Source organism: Agelaius phoeniceus, chromosome 6 (assembly GCF_051311805.1).
Source record: "Agelaius phoeniceus isolate bAgePho1 chromosome 6, bAgePho1.hap1, whole genome shotgun sequence".
NCBI lineage: Eukaryota > Metazoa > Chordata > Aves > Passeriformes > Icteridae > Agelaius > Agelaius phoeniceus.
Genome location: NC_135270.1, coordinates 43989291 through 44017147, shown reverse-complemented (window position 1 = coordinate 44017147; position 27857 = coordinate 43989291). Strand labels below are relative to the sequence as shown.

At 41.3% G+C, this 27857-nt stretch overlaps 1 protein-coding gene across 1 annotated transcript in view; it reads left to right on the top strand.

Annotated features, from left to right (window-relative positions):
* Positions 1-14480, top strand: part of STON2 (stonin 2) — a 67616-nt gene extending 53136 nt beyond the window's left edge. The window contains exons 5-7 of the mRNA XM_054635323.2: positions 605-2440; positions 8475-8677; positions 9953-14480. Of these exons, the coding sequence (XP_054491298.2) occupies positions 605-2440; positions 8475-8677; positions 9953-10036 (2123 nt within the window). The 3' untranslated portion in view covers positions 10037-14480. The remainder of the gene's footprint in view (positions 1-604; positions 2441-8474; positions 8678-9952) is intronic.
* Positions 14481-27857: the final 13377 nt, after the last annotated feature.

The following is a 27857-nucleotide window of genomic DNA, read 5'->3' as shown; positions in this document are numbered from 1 at the left end:
TTGCTGAACACATCCTGGGGAAAAATCATGCCTGGGCACCTTTTGTAGTTCCATCACCATACCCCATGTGCTTTTGTGGTAATGGCACATGCACAGACAAGTATTGGGGACAGATTGCAGACGTGCTCTTCCTCAGTGTTCATTCCTCTTCCTACTGGATTATTCTCTGAAGCAAAGGGTATGGGGAGAGAAAAGGGAGGAAAATTGTAACAAGACTGAGGGAACATTCCAGGAAAATAACAGAAGATAACTGTAGAGAAGAAATGCATCCTGAAAGTTTAGAGAGGGAAGTTTTAAAAAATCACCATGACATGTGGTTTCTCCTTTAGGTCATTATGTTGGGATGAGATCAGTACAATCATTGCTGTCATTCCTTTAATATGTCTTTATGGATTTCTTTTCTGTGTTCAACTGTGTATCTTTTGATTAATTCTTGTCAGACTCCTCAGCATTTTAGCCAAGTCTTTTGACTATCTTATTCTTGCCCAACATATGAATAGGCCTTCCTTGAGCATGCAGACTCTGATGTTTTTTTTGAGGAGTGAACTAGGTAATTCCAGAATAATTAGCTGAAATTTCCTCCCCTCCCCTCTTTTTTTTAAAGACAACTCCTCGTCTCTCCAGGAAGATGAAGAGATAGATATGGAGGCTGTCAACTGGCAGCTGAACAACACCTCCATGAATGGCCATTCATCCACCCCAACCACAGTTCGCTTTCCCAGCTGGGTGACTTTTGATGACAATGAAGTCAGTTTTGCACCACAGAGCCTTTCTCCCTTGAAAACAGATACCCCGCCTGCAGAAACACAGGCTCCAGATGTTAACTTTAATCTCACTACATCTTTAAAGAAAAGAGAGCGTCCTAAAAGTACATTGGGAGACCTCTCCAAAATTCAAAAACTAGATCTCTCTTCTTTAACCAAGTTGCCTTCTGTTGAAACACCTCCGTGGAGTGCTACTAATCCCTTTCTCGATGAATCTCTTCGAGATGTCCAACCCTCACCCATCAATCCATTCAGCTCATTCTTTGAGGAGCAAGAGAGGCGTTCCAAAAGCTCTTCTGTCTCCAGTGCTCCAGGCAAAAGCCAAAGAGACTCTCTCATTATTCTGCATCAAGAGCCTGATACTGTCAATTTCCATGAGGCAAACAAGACTGTAACACACACAGCTGTTGTAGAGCAGCTCAAACAGCTCCAGATTGGAGATGCAGATGGTGTGAGCAGTTCTACCTTGCCTGATGATGACCCCATGATGCCATATGATCTGGATGCAGCTTTATTTAACCTGGCACCAACTCAGCCAAAGGATGGATGGCCAATGATGCTGAGGATCCCAGAGAAGAAGAACATTATGTCATCGAGGCACTGGGGACCAATATACGTTAAGCTGACTAAGAGTGGATGTATACAGCTTTTTTATGAGAAGGGACTAGAGAAGCCTTTTCGGGAGCTCAAACTTGAAATCAATCATGAGATTTCAGAGCGCAAGCTGCAGAACTATGATGAGAATGGAAGGATACACAGCGTGCGGTTGGATCGCACAACATACAAGGAGAAAAAGAAGTATCAGCCTAAACCAGCCATTGCACACACTGCGGAGAGAGAGCAAATTATCAAGCTTGGCACTACAGATTATGAAGACTTCCTTAGCTTCATCACTGCTGTGCAAGACACACTGATGAACTTGCCAGCTTCATCAACAGATCTGAGCACGGTGGGACTGAATTATCAAGAAGAAGAAATCACTGTGGATGTCAGGGATGAGTTTCATGGCATCTTGGCCAAGGGAGATAGTGTGATTCTCCAGCACAGTGTGCTGACTCATATCTATGTTCTCAGCTTCCTTTCTGGCCTTGCAGAATGCAGACTGGGCCTTAATGATATCCTGATCAAAGGGAATGAAATAGTTGCAAGGCAGGATATTATGCCCACTACTACCACTAAGTGGATTAAATTATACAGCTGCCGCTTCCATTCATGTGTGGATGAGGATGTGTTTAATAACTCCCGTATTATCCTGTTCAACCCCTTGGATGCCTGTCGGTTTGAACTGATGAGATTCAGGACTGTCTTTGCTGAGAAAACTTTGCCTTTTACTCTGAGGACAGCTGCCAGCATCAATGGTGCTGAGGTGGAGGTGCAGAGCTGGCTGATGATGTCCACGGGGTTCTCTTCCAACCATGACCCTTTAACTCAGGTCCCTTGTGAAAACGTGATGATCCGCTACCCCGTGCCAAGTGAGTGGGTGAAGAACTTCCGCAGGGAGAGTGTCCTGGGGGAGAAATCTTTGAAAGCCAAGGTGAACAAGGGAGCCACTTTTGGATCAACCAGTCTGTCTGGTTCTGAGCCAGTAATGAGAGTAACTTTGGGAACTGCCAAATACGAGCATGCCTTTAATTCCATCGTATGGAGGATAAACCGACTGCCTGACAAAAACTCAGGTGAGTGCCATATATCATCTCTGCAGGAATAAACTAAAACAAATTATGTTTTTTGAAAGATAAGAAATACTGAGTTTAAATGGTGAGAGATATATCATCCTCTGTAGTATGCCAAAGTATTTGTCTGACCCTTCATTGTAATAGTTTTACATATACTACAAATATAGCTAATGATAAAAACAGTTTTAAGTTTTCTAGATGCAAAAATATGTATTCTGTCTCTTCCTGGGGTATTTAAAAGAGGTAGTACTTAGGGAGATGGTTTAGTGATAGACTAGATTTGTGCTAGGTTAATGCTAGGTTATTCGGTTGATAATCCGAAAGATAATTTCCAGTAAATGGTTCTGTGATTCTCTGATTATGAAACCTAGGCATCAAACATCTGTGTGCTCAGTACTGTGATTGGAAGCAGAGCCTTTTCATGTAACTTGCAAAAGCAAGATTCTGTGCTATGGGACTGAATGACAGGATCAGATATATTGCTGTGCTCAAGCACATATGATATCTTTTCCAAGCATACTGGGACAGTGCTACATATTTCAATGCATATGCCACAATTAATGCCTCTGAATTATCTGAAATGGGGATTGTAAGAGAACAGAAGACATTGCTCAACCATTAAAAAAACCAGACATTTCCAAATACCATTTTGTGGCTATGTTTCTGTGATCAGTGCAGACATGGAATTACAGCTTAAACCTGAAGAGAGAATACCAACATTAAACCCACTTTATATTTCTATCCCAAGTCTTTGTATTTCTAGTAACGTATATGAAAATGATGTAGGCAAGCTACTGTTCCCTTTGGCCATTTCTGCCAGTCATTCTGTTTGCTGCCTGTCATTCATGGTGCACAATAAATCTGGACAACTCAGGTTTATTCTTAGTTGTAGTGAATTCTACTTCTTGACCTATCTAATCTAGAATTTTACAAATGAGATGGACTTTTCAGTATTAATGCTGTAGTAATGCATCTGGGTCACTGGGAGGGTTTCAGTGTTCCCTGAAGGAAAGTTCATTGTGGTACCAGATTTGGCACTCTCTATATGTTTTTCCTCAGTTTGAGTTAGGGTGTCAGCAAAACAGTGATCCAAATGTCCTAATCTTTTGGGTCACGTTTCAGCCCAAGGACACTATGGGTTACGCCACGGGTTACAACTTTGGAGGGATGTCAGATCACTGACAAAAGGGAAGGCTCCAGGTTTGCTGTAGACTGAGGTGGAAGAAGACAGAGCTTGGAAACTTGAGAGAAATACAGCAGTGAAAAATTCACCCCAGGCTGTTTATGAGCAATAACATGCTTATGAAGAAAATCTCAATATGCCATCTGCACGGGCTCTGGGAACGAGATGCTGTGAAGTTGGGCCTTCCGTGGTATCTTCTCTCCAAAGATCTCAGTGTACCATACAGACATCACAGCTGAGGAAACGAAAGCCCTCAGACTTTAACACAATCACAGAACATGCCAGTAGCAAACCAGGAGAAGAGGCAAACCCCTGTCTCTGCTGCCTCCTGCAAGGTGATGCTGCCTTACTCATTGCTACTCTGAGGGAGATATTGATCTGTGCCTCTTGTTTCCTTCTTTCCCATTGTGACTCTTTATTGTATATACACTGTGACAGGGGGAAGGAAATACATTACAGATTTGTTGCTGCTGTTGGACCCCTGCCACAGAGCATCTATCCATCAGTGTCATCATGCAAAACGCAGGGCACTTGGTATTTGTTTACATCCTGAGAGGAAGAGAGTGTCCTCACCCCTCCGGTCAGATCAGATGTTATTTCAGGGAAAGGAAGAGCCTTGGAAGCACTGTCTTGGCCAAGACACATGAGGTATGTGAGAGGGAGGGAATCCCAGAGTGATGACAGGGCAGGCCGAGTAGTTTAAATCTGACCTTGCCCTTCAGGGACTATTTCTGTTTATTGGTGGTACTTCCCATGGTTCTCCTTTCTCAAAGAATATGGCAAACAAAGAGGTGTATTAAGTGGCACTCAGAAAGATTCATTCCCACTCCCTCTTAGATTTGCCTGATGGACAACATATGCTTTTGTCCAAGTGATAGTCATGTGGGATCTAACTACCAGCCTCGTGCATGTTTGGCTGTATCCAGCCCCATCCACAAGTCATATAATAACCCAACTTCATGTATTTGCAAAGTTGTCATAAATGATGCAGTTCTCAAGCACTAAATACAAAACTATGAGTCCACTGACTCACACTTTATGCTCTCTTACTGTGATACCTGTAACTCACCCCTAAGAGCACTCTGGGTCTTCCATAAATATCTGGCCTGCTAATGACCTGCTTTGATGCCTGGGACTCCAGAGCAGGGGAGGAGTAGTGGCATCACATTGGAACTGAGGGAAGTGCTGCAGGTGGTCACAGACTGCAGCTCCACCTACCTCCAGAGGCCACACAACAGGTCCACACCACTTGGGGCATATGCATTGCATGTGCTCCAGCACACGTGCCTGTCTGCCAGACATGCTCACAGGAGTATGTATGTAGGCACACATTTTGGGACTTTCCACACTCTGACACACAGTCCCTTGCAAACACAATCCCAGAACTCCAGAGGTCTCCAGATAGCCAGCTGGGCCTCCTGTGCTTCACTCCATTCCCTGAACGTGGACTGGTGCAGTCTCTGTGTAGAGTGAGGAGCATGACCCCCAAACCTGCTGTCCCCAGGAGAGCGTGTCCCTGCCATAACTCACTGCTTGTACACAGGTTGTAGCATCCTAAGCTCCCAGATTGTTAAGAATTGTTTCAGCAGCTTTGCACTCTTATCTAAATTTTTTCTTTTTGTGCTTTCTAATGGGATGGGGCCCTTTGCACTCTCTCTAGGAGACAGTGTTATCAGCACTGTCTGTATTATTTTGTAGCCAGGGTATCTGCTTATGACTGAACATTGAGAAGCATGTGACAAGTGAAGGACAGTGCATACTCTGACTGTGATTGACCTAAGCAAACATTTGGGACTGGATTCTACTGAGCACATTGCTGAAATCCACATAGCAAATATTTGTCCATTTTTACAGTTTGGTAAACTTTATTGCCTGTGACATATTTAAAATTATTATGAACAAAGGAGTTGATGAAGAATGCCTATCTGCAGGCTGTTTACAGCTCCAGTTGCTGCTGGCTGGGCTTCACATGTTCTTTTTTTTTTTCTTAAATCCACCAGTAGAATACTAGGGAAACATCCAAACAGACTTTGATCATGGGAAAATGCTCTTTCTGTGAAGCAGGGATGTAACATCTATGCAGAGCCTTGGATCTGGATTTGAACTTTCTCTAGTTTGGCTGTGGATCCCAGGCATGCTGCCTGGAATACTTTCTGAAGTAGATTATATCTTTTAATCCAAACATGTTGGGACATTTGGAGTGTCATGAGTCATTTGGAACAGATTCTCTCCAATCACAGTTACACTTGCATATATATTAATTATCAGATCCTTGATTGTCAGAACAAACTGGTAGTAGCTCAAGGAACCAAGAGGTGCAAAACAAAAGCAGTGTGTTGATTCCTCCTGATTTTCCTAAGAAGGGTACCTGTTCACCTGTTCATTAGAGAAAGAGCTCTGAATGAGCCTGTTGAACAGTCTATAGAAGTGGTGCCTTGTGAGCCTCATGCCCAGAACAGTAATGAACACTGATGGGCAAAGTAATTTTGCAATAAGTTCAGTGAAGGAGTTGCTTTCTTAATCTGTTCACCTTGTTATCTACCACACTGAGCTGGTTTAAATTAATAACTTTCATAATTTTTATGCAATTTGGCAGGGGCGGGTGTGTTACCAAGTGTCCAGTTGAAATTATGAAGAGTTGAAAAGCTCAGCTCTCCAAAGCACCTGGCCTGCAGTGTGCTCAAGCCCAGTTGAACACTTCCCAGTGATACCTTTACACACATCTCCCCAAAAGCAGCTGAGCACGTGCCAGCTCAGGAGTGTCACAGCACAAGCTGAACGTTCTGCAGCAGGATGTGGCCTGCACCAGGGAACAGAGCCACTCCTCCCTGGGCTGCTGGCATTCTCCAGTCTGGAGGAGGGAGCAACCCACAGCAAACTAGAGAGGAAAAGCATATCAGAGCAGATGAGTAGGAAGGATTACAATGAGGAGTCTGCTGACAGGGTACAGTGTGAGGAAAGAGATATGAAAGGATGGGGGAGCCTGAGACTGGGGGTTGGTTGCCAGTACTGAGTGCTGAACACAGATTTTTGGACCCAGGTTTAGGCATCTTCATAATTCAATACCAGAGAGCAGTGCTGTGTGACCCAGGGGCCCCACGTCAGATCCTGAACTGTGCTGCCACTGTGGCTGTGCTCAGCACAGCCACGCTCAGGAACTGGTCAGAAGCAAAAGCACTGCAGTGCTGGAGGCACAGTGACCTCCCTGAGAGCTCCTGGGGCTGCTGCTCTTCCTGTGGTGGGCAGGAGCAGCAGGAAGGCCTGCTGTGTACCACAGCTCTTGATCCAGAAGAAGAATGTCCACGTATGAAAAGCCAGGAAGGGCTGTCAAACAGAGATCCTGCCTTGCTCTAGAACCATGGCAAATGAGTCAGTACTCTGCTTGGGATAATTAATCCTGATAAAAAGCAGATGTATTTTTAATGCTTGCCAGAACTTAAGCTTCTATATCTGCCTGATAAGTGCACCCATTCATTCATAACTTGTCTCCAGCTATGGTGCTGCATATCCTTGGTCTCTGCTGAACTGCACAGCCTCTCACTGGATTTGCTGCACACACATTATTTTACAAACTTTCCAGCAGTGAGGGAACTTTGGCTAGACCATTTTGAAATATGAGGCTGGCTCTAGATGAAATTCTTACCCAGACTTACACCGAGTAGAATTTTTTTCCCAGTTCTATTTCAGAGGTCAAGTTGCAATGCCTAAGCCCTCTAAAGACTGCCTAATTTCATCCTACTGAGACAAGTCATACTTCAAAATCCTACATCTTGCTTTTCAGCCTTCATTTTAACAAGGCTGACTTTGGGCTAAACAGGTGTATTCCAGCTTTTCCCAGTGGGAGCTTCTGGGCTTTCCCCACCCAGTTCTCTTTACTGAGTCTGCCTTCCTCCTTCCTTGTCTCTGTCCTGTACACCTTGCTGACCTGCATGGAGAACTTTCTTAGTGAACAAGTGTTCAGGAATCCTTAAGCCTGTAATAAAGGCAGGCAAAGATTCCATTCATTTACTTATACATTCATTTACTTATACATTCATTTACACATACCTAGATAATGGGATCCTTTCAATCAGAAAGCCCTGTGTGGCTGTGAAGGCTTTCATCCTCATTTTGCAAATAGAGAAACCGAGACAGAGACATTAAATTACTTGCTCAAGAGCTTAAGGAGTTGGCAGCAGTCAGAGAAAAAGCCAACTTAGTTTGACTAGAAGTCCCTGCTTTAATTTTTAAACATCACTGCTGTCCAGGAAAACAAAGAAGAAAGAATAATAAGGGTTATTTACATATGGCAGAGCTAAACATTACCTCCTCTCCTTGCCATCCTTAATGACTAGCCACCTTGTCATGGGTTCCAGTGAGGAATAAATGGTTATTCTAAAGCTTTGCACAAATTTGCTTTTCGAAAACGAGAAAGTTATTTAACCTTATCCAGTACATTTTCTTCTGTTAAAAATGGGGATTACAATTTTAAATAAACATCAAATATTTCCAAATTCTGTCTTTCCTTACTGTCATTTCACAGCATTTCAGAAGGATGTGCCACAATGTACTTAGCATGTGAAAGACACTGAGGGAATCAAGAGGACAAATACTTTCACCCTACTGTGCTTGATTTACTTCTTGTATTTTCACCTTCTAAAAGCAAACTAGAGTGATTAGCAATCCTTTTTGCATTTTGTTTAATTCCTTTGGTAACTTCAGCCACATTGAAGCAGGTAAGACACTTGCTGTGAGCTAATTCACCTAGAGAGATTCTCAGTTTCCTGCAGCTTCATGATGCTGCTTTCTCCTCGGCATTGTGTTTTGATTCATCTGACACAACTCTCATGACTGTTTACTCTCTTTTTCCAGCTTCTGGCCATCCTCACTGCTTTTTCTGTCACCTAGAGCTTGGCTCTGACCGGGAAGTGCCTTCCAGTTTTGTCCGCTACGTAGATGTGGAATTTGACATGCCCACCACTTCTGCGTCCAAAGCCGCTGTCCGCTCCATCTCTGTCGAGGACAAGACCGATGTCAGGAAGTGGGTCAACTATTCAGCACACTACAGTTACAAGGTAAAACTGAGCACTGCTAATCACCATGGTTACTTTGCATGCTTCATTGTTTTGAAAGTATGGGCAGACAAAGAAAATACCATGGACAATAGAGGTGGGAATTTGGTTCATGCCAATCTGTGTGCAGTAGCTACCCATGTGCAGCTATTGATTTATGGCAAACAAGCAGTGGATTATCTCAGCAAAGATGGAATAAATTTGCTTGCAGTTGCCTGTGGAAGAGCGTGCACACAGCCAACTCCTGGAGATTAGATGATAGGGAGAGTTTGGACAGGAGTTCTGCTGCTCTTCCTTAGTGGGAGTGCTACCATGGGAGTCCTATTGCAGACAAAAGAACCACAGTATTTCTCTGCTTAAATACTTCTTTCTTCTGCCTGCCCTAAGGAGAGGAGCAGATAGGAAAGTGCACTATGTATATACCTGCCAAAATATCTCAGTAAATTTGCATGTTAGCTGAATACTCAGCAGAGAATTTGGCATCCTACATTGCCTTCTTTGAGAGCAATGATAAAGAGATTCTGAAAAGATTCTCATGGCAAATATTTTTACTGGTAATTTTAATTATATTTTTAGTAGTTTCCTAAATTCTCCAGAGATAATATTTGATCTTCCTGAGTATCCCTTTTAAGAATTAAAACATTGGATTATTCCTGAGTTTTTGGAGATGGAGAAATTTAGAACCCAAACATAGATCTCCTTGGCCCTGTCCCAATCCAAATTGATATTTGTAGGCCAAAGCCACCTCTGAGCCTGAGGACAGCGGGGAGTGTGCTGAGATTTGGGGTGGTGTTAGGCAATGCTTCAAGAAGGAGGCAGTTGGATTTGATGATCCTTATGGGTCTCTTCAAACTCTAGAGCATTTAAAAACTCTCTTTGCTTTATACATCAGGCTTCTCAGAATTTATAATTAAGGCTGATTTTCTGCTGTCACATAGGAAGCCACCTATCGTGCGCAGCTTTGGTCCTGAGCTTGAATTCAAAGTACAGCTGGGAATGGTAATGAATATAAAGTCATGTGAGTTCTCTGCATGACATTATCTCTTTTGGAAATTATTTCATGACACTGCTGAATTGTAGAACTGCTTAGATTAGACTGAAAATCCTTATAGTAAATAAAATCCAATTTTCCCTGATCCTCAGTCTATTTTTCCTTGCAGCCCTCTCAGGTCACCAAGAGTTTCTTCGCCTGAACACGAGAACACCACAGAGAAAGATTTGTGAATCTTTTGTTTTCCTTTCTCATTACAAATTTTCTTCCTCTTTTTCTTCTTCCAGGTCGAAATAGAGCAGAAAAAAAGCTTGAATGAGGATCTGAAGGGAGAAAGTACTGCAGATGTCAATGAATGTGCTACACAGTAAAGGAAGATCAGTCTGCAAGTCCCATGAGGGGTGGTCAAATTAAAGACCTGGAAGAAAGGACTTGCAGGGCTTGGGTATTTTTCTTTTAAAAAATTAGGGACTACTACTTTTAAAATAATGCTCTGAAGAGTGTAATTTTTTCTCCTTCTGATGATCCATACTTTGAGAAGAATGTGGTCAGGGTTTGTTTGGAGGGGATTCACGGGCTTTTGCTGGAGCCAGTACAGTTGTACAGTCAAGCCTGCCTTTTCTGCCTTTTCACCATTTAGGTTCTGCACTCAAGTATGGTCTGGCAACCATCTCAGCCACACCAGAAAACAGCCTTTATCTCACAATCTTGCCCTCCCACATTAAGCATTTTTTTTCAATGCCTTTTGGTTTGGCCTTTGACTGAATTGCTTCCTTCTGAACTGCCAAATAAAATTCAGGGAGGATGGAGTGGAAAATTGTATAAAATCTCCTTTCTGAAATGGTCCACAGAGTGAAAACCCTGAGCATCATTCTGAAGAATCAACACACTCTGCATCTTAAACAAAGAGAATGGTCTCTGTGTTGAAGGAGATGAGCTACAGACAGGACAGCTGATCACAGAGCTGTCCCTCTGTTCAGCCCTTCCTGTCATCCCTTGAGTGACATGTCACTGTGCACATTTTCACAGGGTTTGCACAAGTTACAAGAAAGCCTCTGCAATTTCTTACAATTTTTACTTTGTAGTCTGAGCCGTTCTGGTATCTTGACTGAACATGGTTGTGGCTGCTAGTAATAGGGAATGTGTGTTACCATAGTGGAGGTACCAGAGGGACTTTGCTAAGATTAGATCATTCCTGCCTTGAAAGATATTTAAGGGAAAAACATGGGGGTTTAGTTTTGGGCTTGGGGGTTTTTTGTATGTTTTCTTGGATGGGCAAAATGGGTGGTTATTGAAAATGTCAGAACACAATTACTTTAACAGAAAATATTTGTTTTCCTGAAAATCCTTGGAAGGCTGTCCAGCACAATATTTTTTTTTATTTCATGTTCTATCTTGAACCTACAATATAAGTAACTTGTATCTTTATAATACTCCTCCCATTAACTGGGCTCCAAAATCTCTTTCCAAAAATTAACAAGCTTCTCTCATGGAGATTTTTTATCCCCACTTAACTGGAAGTAATAGCAAGTCTTAAAACTTCTTTCTAAATAAAAATGCAGAAGATATAAATCACTCATTCACACACCTTTTCAGAGAAAACAGTGTTACAAGTACCTATTTTTAGTTGTTTCTGTGGCTTATGTAATATTTTGTCTTGTAATGTTAAATGTAAAGTAAGTAATTTATTAAATCATTTATCTTTTGAAAGGTTACTACTGACTATAAAATACACATTTGGAAAACTTTGGCAATGTAATTTAAAATCATAATTAATTAAAATGAACACTTTTTTATAAATTTATTTCATTTTACATTTAATATAAAAAAATTAATACACTCTTGATTTACCACTTTCACTGTGACTCCTATAAAAATTACTACAATGTTAAAATCACAAATAAATAATGAAATTCATTTCATTGAGCCTGAAACTGGTAGTCGTAGAATTTAAAATAAATTGTAGGGAACTTTTAAATGCCTTTTTTATATGCACCTACATTTCAAGCCTGCATCACCCTAGTGACTCATACTTGGACAGGCACACCGCTGTAAATGGTGTACATGTAAATGGTGTAAATATGTAAAGTCTCAATCCTTCTAGGACTTACTGACAAGCCTGTAATACTCCACTGCAGGTAGCCCTTCTGGGCCCAGGATGCTCCTTGGAGCACACCAGTTAATACTAAGCATTTGCAACATCTCTCTGTAAATGGAAGAATGCTACTAACTTTTATTAAGAATTTTGAGATCAATGGATTAAAATTTCTGGTATTATTAATGATAACTTGTATAGGTTGTGAAATACTTGGGAGCACAGGGCTGAATTTGTGACTGATTCTCAGCTCTGGCACAGGCTGGCTGTGATGAGTTGCATGGCAACTCCTCTTCAAAATTCAAAACTTCCATTCAAAGGCAGTCAAAGAATTTCTGAGTGGTCTTCCTGCTTTTCACTGCAGCTCCTAATGTACAGTTTCTGAAATCCCACCATCAAGAAATAAAAAAAAAAACCAAAAAACAAACAAAAACCAAGCTGAAGCAGTGCTGAGATGTTACTGAGGAAATGTGAGAATGTTTTGTGAAAGAAATGGAGATATTTCTACTCTGGACTGCAGGCTCAGTGTCTGATTTTTTTGCCTATTGCCCCATAGCTCATGGAAACACAAATAAGTAATGGAAGTTAGCAAAGTTATGTTGTACACCTTAAGAGGGGAGAAAATAAAAGGAATATAATATTCCGTCAATGTTGAATTGTTAAACTATTCAGCCTCTATCATACTTGTGCCACAGAATATTCTATGTTCCAGTAACTGAAAGATAAAAATACCAGACCTTTATGGATTTACTTAATTTCTGTACCACTTCATCACTGTTTTTTTGGTTTTTTTAAATTCAGAATCAATGGATGAAAAACCTGACTCTCAACTTTCTTGTGTAGTTGTACACAGAAGTATTTCTTCCAGTCATCATGAATTTATGCAGGCAAAACTGGATAAGTGTTGTGGCTTATATGAATGTTATTTTAATCCATTCTTATCTCTGGAGAGATTTTTAGATGTACCTGCCACTGAGTTCTCAAGTGTTACGGATGAATACCCCAGCCAGAATCTCAAAACATCTTAATTTCCTTATTTCCTAAGGACTGGACTAAGTAGTTTGATTTTTCAAGAGTGCTAATAACCAAAATTTTTAAGAAGTCTATTGATGGTGTCACTAGGTGTCTCAACTGAATTATTTTTTGGGTCCAGCACCATTACAAGCATTGAGAATTTGAACACTGGGATCCTAAGTGCCCTTACTGAGGTCTCCACTGTTTTTCATTGATTAAATAGTGCAAATTTTTCAGTGTTACACATTGTCATATATGTACTTTATGTACATATACTCTTCACCCATGTGAGTATAGTAGTATTTTGAACAGACTTGATTGGAGTGAAGGGAAAAGATCTGAGAAGTTTGTGAGTTTGAAAGTAGCAGAAATTATTTAGATACAAACAGTGCCTGTAGGGGGGATTTTTATTTGTTTTTTAATCGTGTGGAAAAATCTCTCTGACTAGTTTCAGATTACTGCTTCTTTTGAGAAAGATGCAGTTGTTGTCCTTTGGTATATTTGAAAGCTTTGTAGTATTCAAACACTCCCTGCAGGAAATGTGCCTTCAAGGTAAGCATACCTTTACTCCCTGAAGTGATTACCACTTCCAGTCCTCTTTCTATTTCTCATTAGGGTTTTAATATTTGTACTGTGGTAAGACTTGAGGTATTGTATGGAATTTTGCCTAGAAACATGAAATGTCTTTGATCACAAGGGGTAAAGATGAACAATATCTCCAGGCAGCAGATGTTATTTTAGTTAATATCTCTTACATTTATTAACTATGGACACTCTGCTAGAAAAGGAAAATGGGTGAATTCATCTGAGAAATACTAAAACTGACTGATGTTATTTTGGTTCTTTTATTTAGATTTAAATTTAGTCATCCTATGAAGGAGTCAGATATAGCAGTAACATTATAAACACTGCAGAAATAATCTTCCTGTTCTGGTGGGTTGCTGGCTGACAGTTACTTGATAGGATGTCCAACATCTGTCCACATTATTTAGTAGCTGCTAAAACTTCTTGAACAGTCACCTCCCAGGATAGACAGCAATTACATGAGAAAGGGCTTGAAAGCAAGTGGAAAAGGTGTATGAAGTTCAGCCTGGAGGTGCTTGCTCTTTTGCTTGCACAAAATCCTCAGTCATTTCCTTGGCCCTTCAGTGCACTAATCAAGTCCTTGATAGGTCACCTTTGTTCCAGTTGGTGAAAAATTTCTTTCAGTGACTCTTAGCAGCTCGTGTGCATAGCTGTATTAATCTCTAGAACTGACCAGCACAAGAATTCACAGCACACAGAGATCACCTAGTGGATGAAGTACTTACCCTCTTCTGCCACTAAAGTTAAACCTACATCATGGCATGTCTAAGATACAAAATTTTGTGTGATAACATGCACAGCTCTTCCTAATGCTCCTGTTTTGTTCAGTCAGCCAGCCACCCCTCCCACATTCAGCCATCCATCCTCCCATCCGTCCTACCCTCCTTCCCTGTCTCTCTCTTTCATACTTGCAATTTATTCTTTGCACTATTGACATTGATTGGTTTAATTGTTATTTTGTAACATGTTCCTACCTTCTTATTTTGTAAAATAAGTAAGTCTATACACTGGCTAACTTCGTAGAAGTGGTTTATTTTTTTTCTTTATATCAGTTGAAACGGGATGTTATGTTTTTGTTTAAACTACATGAAAATTTAAATAAATGTTAAGGTGAAACAGCATATCCACATTTTCACTGTGAAATTGAAGTCGTATGTGCTGTATATTTTGATAAATCAGAGGTCTTGAATTCAGAAGAGGAAAAGGAATCTTTTGAATGGTATAAAGGACAACATAAATTAGAAGTTTAGGGACTACATACAGAAAAGAGATAACGTCATTTGATCAGGCAGCTTGAACAATAGACTGCAAAGCAAACGGAGCAGGCCTAGAGCCTGAGCCACAGAACAGTTTGAAGTAGTACTAACATAATATGGAAGATGGTCCAGCATTTGGAAACAAAGTAATTAGGATTGAAGCTTCTTCTCAGTAGTCTCTTCTTTGACCACTAAAACCAGAAGTACATGAAAGAGTGAGCAGAACATGTTTGTAAAGCAAGTATCACGTCTAAAGTATGTAGAGTCCTCTGCAATGATTCTCTGAGTTCTTTCAAAATTCAGTAAGCCAGGTGTCATTTCATACATCTTTCCACTCCTCTCAGAGTCACTGAGACCCACTTCAGTCTGTTGTTTTTCTCAGAATGCGTTCCTTGTATCAGACTGAAGAGCTGGGCACTTCTCTTGGCCAAATAAAATCAGATATTCATCATAAGTGCTGTTCAGAGTTTTGCTGTGAGCTCAGTACAACTGATGGTATGTCAACCATTTTACAGTATCAGAAAATGGAGGTACACAAGGTATGATGCCTCATATTTGTTATTTAAGAGTAAATCTGGTCAGCCAGAAGAAACAAGGAAAGTTAAGATTCAGTAGCTGTTAGTGCTAAGAGTTTTTTACTACAATTCAGATACTCAGTGACTTTTGGAAATGAACATATAAAATTAGGAGGGTAGGATTTTATTAATCCTGATAGCTTGCTAATATGCATAATGTTTTTAAAAAGAAAAATTTAGAGAAAAAAACCCAGACATTTTAAAACCAAGGAGCTCAAAGTTCCTTGGCAACAGTGTAGTCTTTAGAGATAAGCCAAAATAACACCCTACAAGAGATTGGGAGGTTAGAGTGCCAGTGCAGTGTGCACCCAAACAAAAAATCACTGGAGGGAGATAACACAATTTGGAGAGGAAAAAACCACAGTTTTCTTTCAGTACTCTTAGTTGCCATGATTGCCCACCCTGACTAGTCCAGATATGTTATAAATTTTTAAGACAAAAAGTGCTGAAGGTCAGCTGGAGATGAAGCAAAAGATGGAGGAGCAGCCCACTGTTTCAGCTTAGGTGCAGGTGTGGGTCACAGCAGATGTGTCTGAAAAGTGAAGTGCACCAGTCCCAGAAAAAACTCTTGTTCTCTTGGTCACAGTATCAGAAGCCTAACAGCAAAACTGCTGTATATGAAAAAGTAATTGGAATAGTATTTAATACACTAGCTATGAAAGGTGTCTTTCTCAGCTCTGAACAATGGGACAGCAAGGCCTAATGGACAGGGGTGACAGTAGTACTGCCTTCAGTAGCACTGGGGTGATTCAGCAAGTGCCAGACACATGCTGGGATTCAGGAGGTCTGGGCACACTGGTCCTTCCCCATCTGGGGGCCTTCTGCAGCCTCCCAGTTGTTACTACCCCAGGGGCTGTAGATAAACTGGGAGCAGTCAGCTCAGCCTAAAGAGCTTTTGAAGGAAAAGGCTGAATACAGGCTGAATACAGCTGAAAGTAACTTCTTAAATTGGGAGCCTCTTTTGTAAAGGTTTTCCTGATGCAGGACTGAAAAGGAGAGCTCAGCTCCTCCGTGGAAGCAAACAAATTTGTTAGGGCATGGTCAGTTCAGTAATTGTACTAATACAGAGAGTCCTCAGATTGAAAGGGAATGAAGTGGGAAAACCTCATGTCAGTGCACAGATGCAGGCAGAATAGCAGAGTTCTGACTTCAGGCCAAGCAAAACTGCAGACAGTTTTCAACTGAGATTAGGAGTTCAACTGCTATGGCATCCCGTGTGCCCATCTCCCTGTTATCCAAACCTTGTTTCTCACTGCAGCAGGTTTGGTTGATTTTTTCCCCACACCCTCACAGGTATCCTTTGCTGTGGCTCTCAGGAAGTGACGGTGCAAGGGGAGGACCCAGGGAGTGCTGGTGGTAAAATGGGATATGCTGAAGTTACAATCTCAGCAGAGAAAAATGGGTGCTAATACCTCACGAAGTCCTGTGACAAGTCAGGAACTATGCAAAAAAATGTGACTTAGGGAGTCCCAGTCTACAAATACTGATCTTGGGAACAAAGGAACAAATGCTGTAAAAATTAATATGAATATTTCAGAAGACTGGAAGGCTTTTGAACAAATAGAATTAGATTTGGATCTGAACCACAGTGTCAAAATCAGCTCTCAAATTGTTCAGGGCCAGCAGACAGCGTGATGACATTGTGAGTTGACTGACAGTTCTGCTTGGTGAGTTGGGGTCCGTGGTACGGCTGTTACCTGGAGAAGTGAACAGATGGGAACACAGATGGGAACACCAAGGCACTTACTGCGTGCTCACGCTCCGTGGGCTCTCAGAAGTGAAGGGACTGTTGCTCTCTAGCGGTCACTGCCAGGTTCTTGCCTGGGCTGCTGACCTGCTGCACCAAGCAGCCTCAAGGAGTCACAAGCCTCACCAGTTATCAGGACTATGAACTGCATGCAGAATTTGGCCCGTTGTAAATCAGTTGGATCTCAAAACTGGGTGTAAGAGTTGACTACCTCAGCTGATTCCATGTTTAGCTGAGAAAAGGACAACAGACAAATTAATTTTTCAGTGATGTTGACCAGCCTTTTCACCCAAGTATCCTTACCTGTGTGCACAGTCATGCACATACGCAGTTTAAATTTACATCCATAAAGCACTTCAAATACCTCCAACAAAAATGCTGTAATAGGATAATGTTTAACTATTTTCTATAAAAAAACCAAAAGCATTTGTGTGTGTTGTATAGGCATGCAAGGATATGTAAAATTATGCGTTGATAGAAAGAATAATTTGACAAAAATGTTTGATCTTTTTATTTTCTGGACACTCTTAAAAGCGACAGCCACTCCCCACCACCCTGAGGTAAGCTGCTGTGGCTCAATCCAAGTCCAGGCAGCCAAGCCCACTAATCCTGTCTCATCCACCCCCATGCAGCTGCTGCCTCATTCTGGAAGTACACAATTCCCAGAAGCTCTCATAAATTTGCATGAAAGATGTCTGCAAACACCAACTGTTCCTGTATGTGACCCAAACTACCACAGTTCTATACAGCCGAGTCCAGCTTGGGTTTTCAAGCAAGATATTCCCCTACTCTCCCTCTCTTGAGGATTCCAACCTGCTGCTCTGCTCACAAGGAGCATTGTGTACTATAAAGCTGGGCACTTTTCAGAACACTGCACTGCTGGGAAGTGAAGGGGTTTGGGATCCCTTTCTTCTTCTTGTTTGAGGCTACCTAGAGGGTGGGTACAGAGGTGGAGACAATTAAAGACTGAAAAGAAGGATTGCAGACTTTGAGGGTTTAGAGTACTGACCAGGTTTGTCAATCCTTGACTGCAGTTTATTAAATTCTGTTGAGTATATTATGTCCTTGGAGCAGAAATTAGACACCAGACATACCCTCTCCCTCCATCCATCCCTGCTTTCTTTTGATCTCACTGAATCTAGAAGGCCTGTTACCCAGTGAAAGTACTTAATAGGATAAATAATAGCACCATTTGAGGCTAGTTCCTTATCTGTTTGCTGAGGTGCTATGGAAATTGAACTGTTTAAATACATCCTTACCATGTATTTGCTAAGAAGCAAATTGTTATAAAAAGTATTCTTCAGAAACAAAATTATCTTTCTGTATTAGAGCCTGGCACAAATACAGTTATATGCCTTTAAATAATGGGGGCAGTCTTATTTCCCATCTACAAAAAAACACATGACAATCAGTTTCAATCTCTCCTGAAGTAGTTTCTTACCTAAATTTTAGGTTTAGGAAAATGATATATTAGTTATTAATTTTTAGCTTACATTGACCATTTAGTAATTTACCATGCGTTGAGGCTACATTCATTGGAGTTACAGCCAACAATTATTGTTCTCAATGCAAAGGCTACTGCATAGTTTTAGCTCAAGGAAGGAAAATTTGAAAGTGTATTTCTGATTTGTTTTTTGCTAGGGTTACTATACTGCCATAGGAGTTCTGCCTCCCTCTTGTGGCTACCTCTTTTGTTTTCAGCTTGGAAAATAAACATTCACAGTGCAGCCATGATCAGAGTTCCTTACAGTTGCCTTCCTGATACAAGTCTCCTCCTTAAGTTTAGTAGAAAAAGCCTCATTATGACTGGATTCCCCTATACAAAAAGAAAATAAATTTTTTAAAAAATTGTCTACCTAAGAGACAGATTATTTTTCACATTCGTGTGGGAACAACTGAACATTTTTGATAAAATCAGTGGTAATCCAAGCTGGTTACGTTTTCTAATTGAATTGGGTCTGAATATTTGGATTCAAGTCAGCCACATGTAAAAGCTCCACCTAGGAGCTACTAAGATATACTTCAGGGGGGGATGATATTTTCAAGTCATCCAAAAACCCATGGCCTATGCATTTTAGGATATCACTTTGTTCTTTCCTATCACCTTCCATTTAAATTTTACACAGTCCTTTTAAAACACTAAGAAATCAAGCTATCTGAAGAGTTAAGTAAAGGACTGTACCTCTAAGATGGTAGGAAAACCAAGACAACATTAAATGGCTGCCTTGGAATGGTAGAGCCCCAGCTGAATGCAGATCTAATGTCCCTCTATTGCTTCCCCAACTCAGAACATCTTCTCCCTTCAAAGTCCTTAGCAGACTTACAGCATTTGCAGGGTGACAGACCTTGAGTGTGCCTCCCTGTGCCCTTCATTCTTTCTCAATTTACACTGATATCAATATAGCACTTTACAGCCTGACACACCATTCAGAAAGAGATGTGAATTTTATCTTGAAAGCCATAGCTAGAAAGTGGGCAGGAGGGACATGAACATTTGCAGAAGTCTACAGTAATGGAAAGAGAATAAGCTGCACAGTTCAAACACTATTGCTGATCATCTTGCTTTGTCAGGTCTAAAACAAAATGTCTTTCTAATTCTACACCACTTGGTTGCATCCTCCAGCTTCACCCCCAACTTCTTCTGGCTTTGGCAGCAGGGCAAGGGACTTGCTTTGACCACTCATATATTTACATAACTGGTCAGATGATGTGGATAGAGACCTTATCACTTTGGCTTTGAAGGTACTCTCATTTGCTTCACATTAGATGATACCTATCAGCACCTCCTTGACAGCTGGCCAAGGAAAACATTCATGGGAGATGAGCCCAGCTGAGCTCAAAGTACACACTACCAGGGGCTGGCTGCAGTGACAGCTAGAACTCCTTGGGAAAAATCATCCCTTGTGCCTACAGACCTCAGCCAATAAAGGCAGCATTGTGTCCTCACCCTGTAACTATAAAACTTGTCTGCATCTGAACAGATGGGTCAGAGCATGGATCAGTCTCTCCAGCAAAAATCCAGCTGTGTGAAAACTCTATAAACTGAAAGTTCTCTTTTCTGCTCAGCAGGTGTTCTGCTCATACCATAAAATAGTGCAAGTATTGCAGATGTGATGGGATGCCTCACTAGAAATATTTTCTTTCAACAGAGACACAGCCACACTGACCACTAATCTGCTCAGAGTCTTGGTGGGAGAAATGAGATGGCTGACGTCAGTAGGCCATATTGCAAATCTAGGGAGACCTGTAGTGGAAGATGATACTTAAATGGAAGAACTCCCTTTCCTCCAAAGCAGCAAGGCAGGGAGCAGGAAGCAGCTAAGGGAAAATTTGAGTTCCAGTCTGTAAGTGCAGCTTCCCATTTTTTTAACATGTCAAAATCTTGGTATGCCAAAGACTCCCAGGTTATATATCAATTGCCACGAAGACTGGAGCAGAGAGGAGCTCTAGAAATGGGTCACCGGTTAGGAATGACAATAAATGCCTAGGGTCCTAAAGCTCCACTACAGGATGAACTGGGCTGGCTCATTCCTGCTGTTTTCCTTTCTCTTAAAGCCAGGTACTCCAGCTGCCCAGCAGTTCTCACACTAATGCAGCATTGCAGTTAGATAATTTGCCTCAGAATGAGAACTCCACATTAACCACTCATAAGCCATAGGCTGGTTCCAGCTAGTTTATGTTCACTGTTCCTCACTGGGAAGACTAAATTCAGCCAAAACTGAACTGGAGTTGCTTTCTGCAAATTTCACCCAGTCCTATGAAAACCAACCTGAGGACTCATTAAGGGAAGGGGACAAGAAAAAAAAAAAAAATTCTGCTTGTCTGTCTAATGCCTGTCATGTTAGGTCCCAGAGAGGACATGGGATCACCTCTGAATAGGCTGCAAAGTGTAGGCTACACCTATGGTTTCTCCATGAAAGCTGTAGACTCCTTGCCCTTAAATCAGCTCTATGAAATTCTCAGCAACCCAGAAGCTGGTGCGGACTGCAAGGCCACTCACCTGGGCACAAAGGAACAGAAGTATTAAGTGGGAGGCAGTGAGCATCTGAAGTGGAACAAACCTGCCTTGCACAACAGCATTTTTAGCAGATGTGTGAACATGTGGCTGAAGGAAAAACCACAGAGTAGAATCCATCACAGCACATCTATGCTTGGTGGCAGCAGCCTGTGTGCTGTCTCCCACTCTGCCAGCTGTGCCAGGGAAGCTGAGGCTACACAAACACACACACTCCCAAAGGAATCACAGAGTTATCACTCACCAGAGCAGCACTAGGCCATAGTTACACACTGCAGATCTGCATTCTGGTGTACCCCAGATGAATCACTCTATCTTAGGTCACCACATGGAGCCTAAGGTACATAAGGCTTCCAAAGGTACACTATATATAGGTCACTCTGCAAATTTTTCTCTATGGATATTTCATCCTCTGATGCTTGCATATACCAGGAATAACTTTGCTAAAGTTAATTCAGTTCTGCTGTGGACCTTTGCACATCATAGCTGCTAGATGGAATATATGGCAGTAATGAGTAAAAACATTTATCAGCATGCTATGTACAGCTCTGCTTTGGACGAGTAAAGTAGGACATTGTGTATGAGGAGACTAATTGGTATTTTAAGTCTAGCTTTTTTTATCTGACTTCTTTGTTATTTGGTTTCACACTCAGAGCCAGCAGTATTTTGGCTGTTGCTGAAACATCATCACAGCTGAGTAGCTGTGATTCATAACAGTTACAGTCTGAGTGAATAGTGCTACTACTTCATAAGCACTTCAGCAAGGTACTAATGCAGAATGTGGAACTCAGAGGTACTTCTTCACCTCACACCCTTTCAGAGAAGCTCTAACCTTCAGAATTTTAGGGACTTTTTTTAGCTATTTAAGCATTGGTACTCTGTATTCAAACTATGAATCATCCAGTTTGTGGAGACTTCAGCGTTATGTCAAACATGCACACGTGAAAAATGAAGGGGTGGTCTATGCTCCAAGACCAGTAATCTTCCTGCTACAAGCATGAGAGTTTGATTACAGCAAGCAGGGTTTGCATTTTAGTAATGGCCAATTCTTCTTCGATAAAAGGAAGCCTGGAGACTTTTCTACATGACAAAGCATTTGGCAACAATGTTGTTTTGAAGCATTTCCTCCTTTAGTCACTTATTTCTACTCCTGTCAGCTCTTTCATTTGCATTAACACGTCTTTTGTAGGGCTGCCCTACGAACCAGATCAGGAAACTGATCCAGGTTAAAAATTAGCCAACACAGGAGGGAAAAAAAAAAAAAAAAAAAGAAGGCAGCACAGCAAGGAACTGGCAAAAGCAGAGCGTGGAGGCACAGAGACAGAATGAGCACACAGTGGTATAGGAAGGAAGTACAAATGCCTGAAATTCTCATTATCACTCAATACTTGGGGGTCACGAGAAAACTGAGTCAGTGTCTCAATTAAGTTTTGCCTTTACAAATTCAGTGTAGCTTTGTCAACCAGAAACATGAAAAAAAACACCAAAATCTCTGGTCCACAAAATCTATGATGGCAAAAACCTCTGCTAAGGTGTAAAATAAATGCAGCATATGGCAAGAGCCTGGAAAAGACCTATTTGTTTCCTCCAGCTTCAGCTGATCATTTACTAGAAACAGATGTTATAAAGACCACGGTGCACAGGTGTGAAATGATTCCTTGAGGAAAGTCAATTTCCTAGGCAGAGGAGGCACAAGTGGTCCTAGAAAAGGAATGCTTTTGCAAAATCTGACATGGAGTTTGTGTATAAGTCAGGTAGGGAACTATGATTCTGCTGGAAGAGAAACCCTGGCATTGACAGGAGAGGGTTGAGCAGTTGTTAGTGGCAGCTTTAGAAGAAAATCTCTGATCGGTCCCCTGGCTCTGGTGGTGCTGTTCTTCAGTCTTTGAAGAGGTATCTGTTGAAAACTGATGGGGACAGGAGGAGCTACAGTAATCAATAGTACCTGGGCACCTGCTCATGTAAGTCTTCTGTGAAAGCTGCAATTTAGGTGTTTCGCCTGGGGCAGGGAAGATTGATTTCTTATGTTGGTAGCTATTTGGCTCTGACTGGATAACTAAGCACATAATTTTATTGCCCAGTTTAGACATGCCCTAATAAGAAAGGGGTATATATAAGTTGTTATCAAAAAACTATATGTATTCTGACAGTAAACAGACTATATTAAAGAAAAAAAATACTTGTATTTCCTACTTTGCTTCAGTAAGTACTTGGTAAGAGCAGAGCAGGCCTGAGACTCTACAAAACTAATATTGAAATAAAAGCTTAATGTGTTACTCAGAGGCACTCCTTTAACTCACACCCTTTCAGGGAAGCTCTAACCTTCAGAATTTTAGGGACTTTTTTCAGCTTTCTTGAGGGCCTTGCCTACTCCAGCGCTTCAAAGACGAGGCTTCACTGAAACATTGTCTGCCCTCTGCAACATCATGAGATGCAAAATATATTGCTGTAGGATGAGAAGGGTTAGCTCTCTGTGGGCTGTTGATCTGTACATATACTAGACCCTTAAAACTGGTGTTAGTGTGCTTTGGTAAAGTACCTTGCTGTGCTTCAAATTCTAAATATGAGAGTAATCCAACTAGAAGAATAGAGGTGCCTTGCAACAAGGCTATTTCATTCCATTTCTGCCTTGCTAAAAAAACCTTTTTGGAAAATCTGTTGCTGAAGAGGGACACGTTTATTGGTTTTAGCTTCCAGCTCCTGGATCATGGTGAGCAGGCTGTTAGGAGAATATCAATTAATATATATGTTTTATACCGTTTAATTAGGGAATTTTTATTCAATATCTGAACACTGTCTGAAAGTCATATCATGTAAGTTTTGTTATGTGTCAGCCTCCCTTCTGACTCCTGAGGGCTTGCTGCACCCAGAAAAGCTTCATTATGATCTGTCTGCTTTTAACTTCTGCCTGCACCCAACATTTTGGATTGTGGCTTGGGCCACTTATTTTTTGGTTTTAGCTCTGCATGGACACTTAAAAACTCTAAAGAAACAAAAAGAACAAAAAAAAAATCCACCCCTCACAAACAAACAAAATTTCTCAAATTTCATTTAAGGTTATATTCTCTGGTACAGTGAATGGAAGCAATAAGAGAAAATTAAAGGAGAAAATAACCTCTAATTTCACAATGTGTGAACATAACTTCAAGAAGCATTTTCCCTTAAGAACATTTTTCAGACTGCCTTAGTTCTGTGTATGTTCCTGTTTTATCCTTACACATTTAAACTTCAGATTGCAATAGTGTGTGTTAATCTCATTCTTCTGGAAACATGCCATTTCAGAGATTAAGTGAAAAGGTTTACTTTTTGACTAATAATACAATGTGTTGCCAAAGCCTTCTGAAGAGTGTTCAACAGCTTAGCTTGTTTTTAAGGTAAGAGTGTAATAAAGATACTGGGTGAAAATTTGATGTTGTCTTCATGCCTGAAGCAGGAGACTTCACCAGTACAAGAGTAGATTGGTAATGTGGACAAGAAAATGATGACAACTCTGGAAGGCATGCTGAGGGTGAGCATCATTCTGTCATCCTGTAATATAGCTAAGACCAATTTTTCTTTTCCTTGTTTGACCACCCCCCCTCAGAGGGAAGGGGAACTAGTAGACATAATCACAAGTCATCAAAAAAACAAGTTTTGTTTTGTTTCAAGAACTAGGAAATTAAAAACCAGTGTTGTCAGCAACACCTCATACCACATACTCTATTCTTCACTGTATGATCAAAAATTATTTCAATTATTTCAAAGAAAAATAAGATCAGGCATGATCTACCCTTGGGCGCAGAAAAATAGTTTCAGGTTTTAATTTTTTTTACAATTTTCAGATGAACCACAAAAAACTCAATTAAAAAAACAACTAAATAACAGAGAAAAATAGAAATTAAGATTGCAACTTAGATTTAATGTGTTTTAACAGAGTATCAGGATTTTGTGGTTCTTTCTTCCAGTTCAGTTGCTAGCTGGTGGTTTTCTGTGGCAATCACAGACACTGCATCTTTGACTTTCTGGATTCAAGTGTGTCCCATCCCTCCCCCATTAGCAAATACTTCTACATCAGTTATCCCTTTACAAATGTCTTCTTGAAAGATATGCAGTGTAGAACAACGAATTAGTACTTAAAAAGAACAAGAACTTAAAAATGGAAGGGTGGTCAACCCAAAAATCATACTGAAGAAAATTTATTTTCTCCTTCCCCACCCCCTGCAGCTTCCTGTTCACAAGTTCAAAAATCTCTATTCTAAAAGAAGTCATTCCATGATGAGCTACAAAGAAGATATCCCCCTATCCTAGACCTTTTGTATTACTATAGCTACTGTTGCAGTGGTAAGTAATTTGCCCTGCTGAGGAGAAGCCAGGGATGCTTCTGAACAGGCCAGGAATCATTCAGGGTACTCAATGTAGACTGTGTGTCTCTGAGAGCAAAATGTTTGCTGTAAAAGATGGTTTGTCTCAAACATTTGGTAGAGAAATAAATATGATTGTGTCTAGGATTGAGTGGGAACTTTTCTATATTATTTCCTTCTCTAACACATCAAGGATCAGCTTTTGATCTTGTGCACAAATTGGTTTTTCCCTACACTATCCCATATTTGGAACGATTTTTGCATTGAAGGAGAAAGTTTACCCAAGTGTCATCATCTTTGCTCTAGATGTAATGTCCATCTTCACTATGGGGCTCAAGTCTAGCCAGCCCAATAGCTAAAACAGAACTGCCTACCCAACAGTACAGCTGACATTATTGCTAAACCTGGTGAAGCCACCCTGAGTTGTCAGTGGTAGAAACCTCAGGGAGAAAGACGACAGGCAGGGTAACACACAAACTTAGGAAGATTCATGCTTGCCCAGCAAACAAGGAGAATGCTGCTGGCAGATAAATATAGATAACCATAAAAGTAATGCTGTTATGTAGCTTATGTCTTCGGATAAAAGTTATGTAGTTTATGCCTTCTGATGCTCCCCAGACTATCAGCATTGCTCCTGCACTATACACAAGCATGTGTGTTATTCCCATTGAACAAAATGCTAAATGAAGCAGAATCCCCTAACATCCATAGAGCAGGCAGCCAGGGTGAACAGACTTCAGGAAGTGGCCAGCTCGCTTGACTCCCCAAGCAGCAGCTGAATTGCTGTGAATTAAATGGACCATTAGTCTTACTCAATGGGGCATTTCTCATGAGGGCTTGATTTTGTTCACAGCAATATTCTTCAGAGGCACTTAAGGGTTCGCAGTGCTGTGCTACAACTGGGTATTAGTGCCTGAGAAACTGTGAGAGGGCTGTGCACACAAGTCTTACCTTCTGCAAAGGCAGTTTGATGAAATATGGAAAGGAGCATGACACCAGTCTGAGGCCATACTGCTAACATGCCCAAATGATAGATTTTTTAAATATTTAGTAAGACACCCTGAAAAACTGGGAGGTGGTTCCAGGGTAGGAAACTGTAGCCATGTAATGCCTTGTTTTGAAGAGAAAAGGGGTATGAGTGGCAACCTGATTCTTCCCTGTTAACATGCCAGTCATTTTGGCAGTTTTGTTTCACAGTGAAGTACAAACGTTTTGCAAGAGACTACGATATTCCTATCAGAGGTATCAGAAGTCAAGTAACACCAGCATCTCAATCAGTCCCTGTAATTCATTCAAAAGACCATGAATTGGGGCTTCTGAGTGGGCAGATCATCCTCAGTCCTGCTGGCTGTGCTATGCAGGTGGAAAACTCCAGCAAAAAGGTGAGGTTGGACAGGTGAGAATGGTAGAACTTTGTAAATTCTGCTATTATTTTGGCCAGGGCTCCAGCAATGTGCACAGAGAATACTGATTTAATTAGTGGATTCACTCTAAACCAACCATTCATGTCCCTATACAAAGTCTGCACTCCAGCAGGGAAGGTACTGTGTGTTACTGTAGAAATGAAAGATTTTAAGGAACTGGAGAGGAAGGCCTCCTGTACCCACTATAACCACTAACAAACTCCTCCCCATCAAAAGATACCAGACAGGAGTTCCTGAACATGTTACTAGGGCTAATCAATAGAGAGGCTGAAGGTTGCATAAGAAATGTAGTTTACACCACCACAGTTGTTGAAGAGATGTAACCTACTATGCCTTGTGTACACCAAGTCAGAATTAAACTTTATTTTTCATTTATGCTTGAGTGGACTTCACACAAGTGAGTTATTGGTAGAGATCTAAGGGATGAGTGGAGTTCAGAAGTTGTGCTAAGGACTGAGTGAAGGTGGGAGTGGTCAACACCGATGGAACAATCCTCAGAATTGAGATTTTCCCATATTACATGCCTCTCATAGGTTACCATAGAGAAAGAGGATAAAGAGGGAATGGAAGAAAAGACAATAAAGGGTGGAAAATGGAAGTTAAGCCAGCTGGCAGAGCTCTGACAACCTTTTGCACAGATGGGAGATCCTGTTGACACCGACTCGATGAAGAGTTAAAAGCAGCAAGGTTGCAGATCAGTAAGCACCTGTGGGCCTTGATGAGACCCTGAGGAAGGACAGCTGTAAATTCTTAGGTTGTGCTCTGTCCCTCTTCCCAGCCACCTCCAGCCTCAGCTACCAGCCCAGGTGGTGGCACACTGCCTACAACAGTGGCACCTAGGCTTGGGCAGCCTTTAACAACTGCTTGTGAGGGAAAGCACCAGCTCACAACCCCAAGCAGGGCTCAGAACCCCTTCCTTGTGGGCCCAAGAGCCATCTCTGCCTTGTAGCGATTACTTGTGGTTTTTAATTGCCTTGGAGCAACCTCCCGGGGACTGAGGTGAGGCTTGTTCATTTTTGCAGCGCCTGGCACAGTTGTGACCCTCAGCATGGACAGCAGGGCCTGAGCCACCTCCTCTGTGAGGGCTGCCAGCCCTTCTCCCAGCACTCTGCCCTGGCGTGGCCTCCACAGCCCAGCCCTG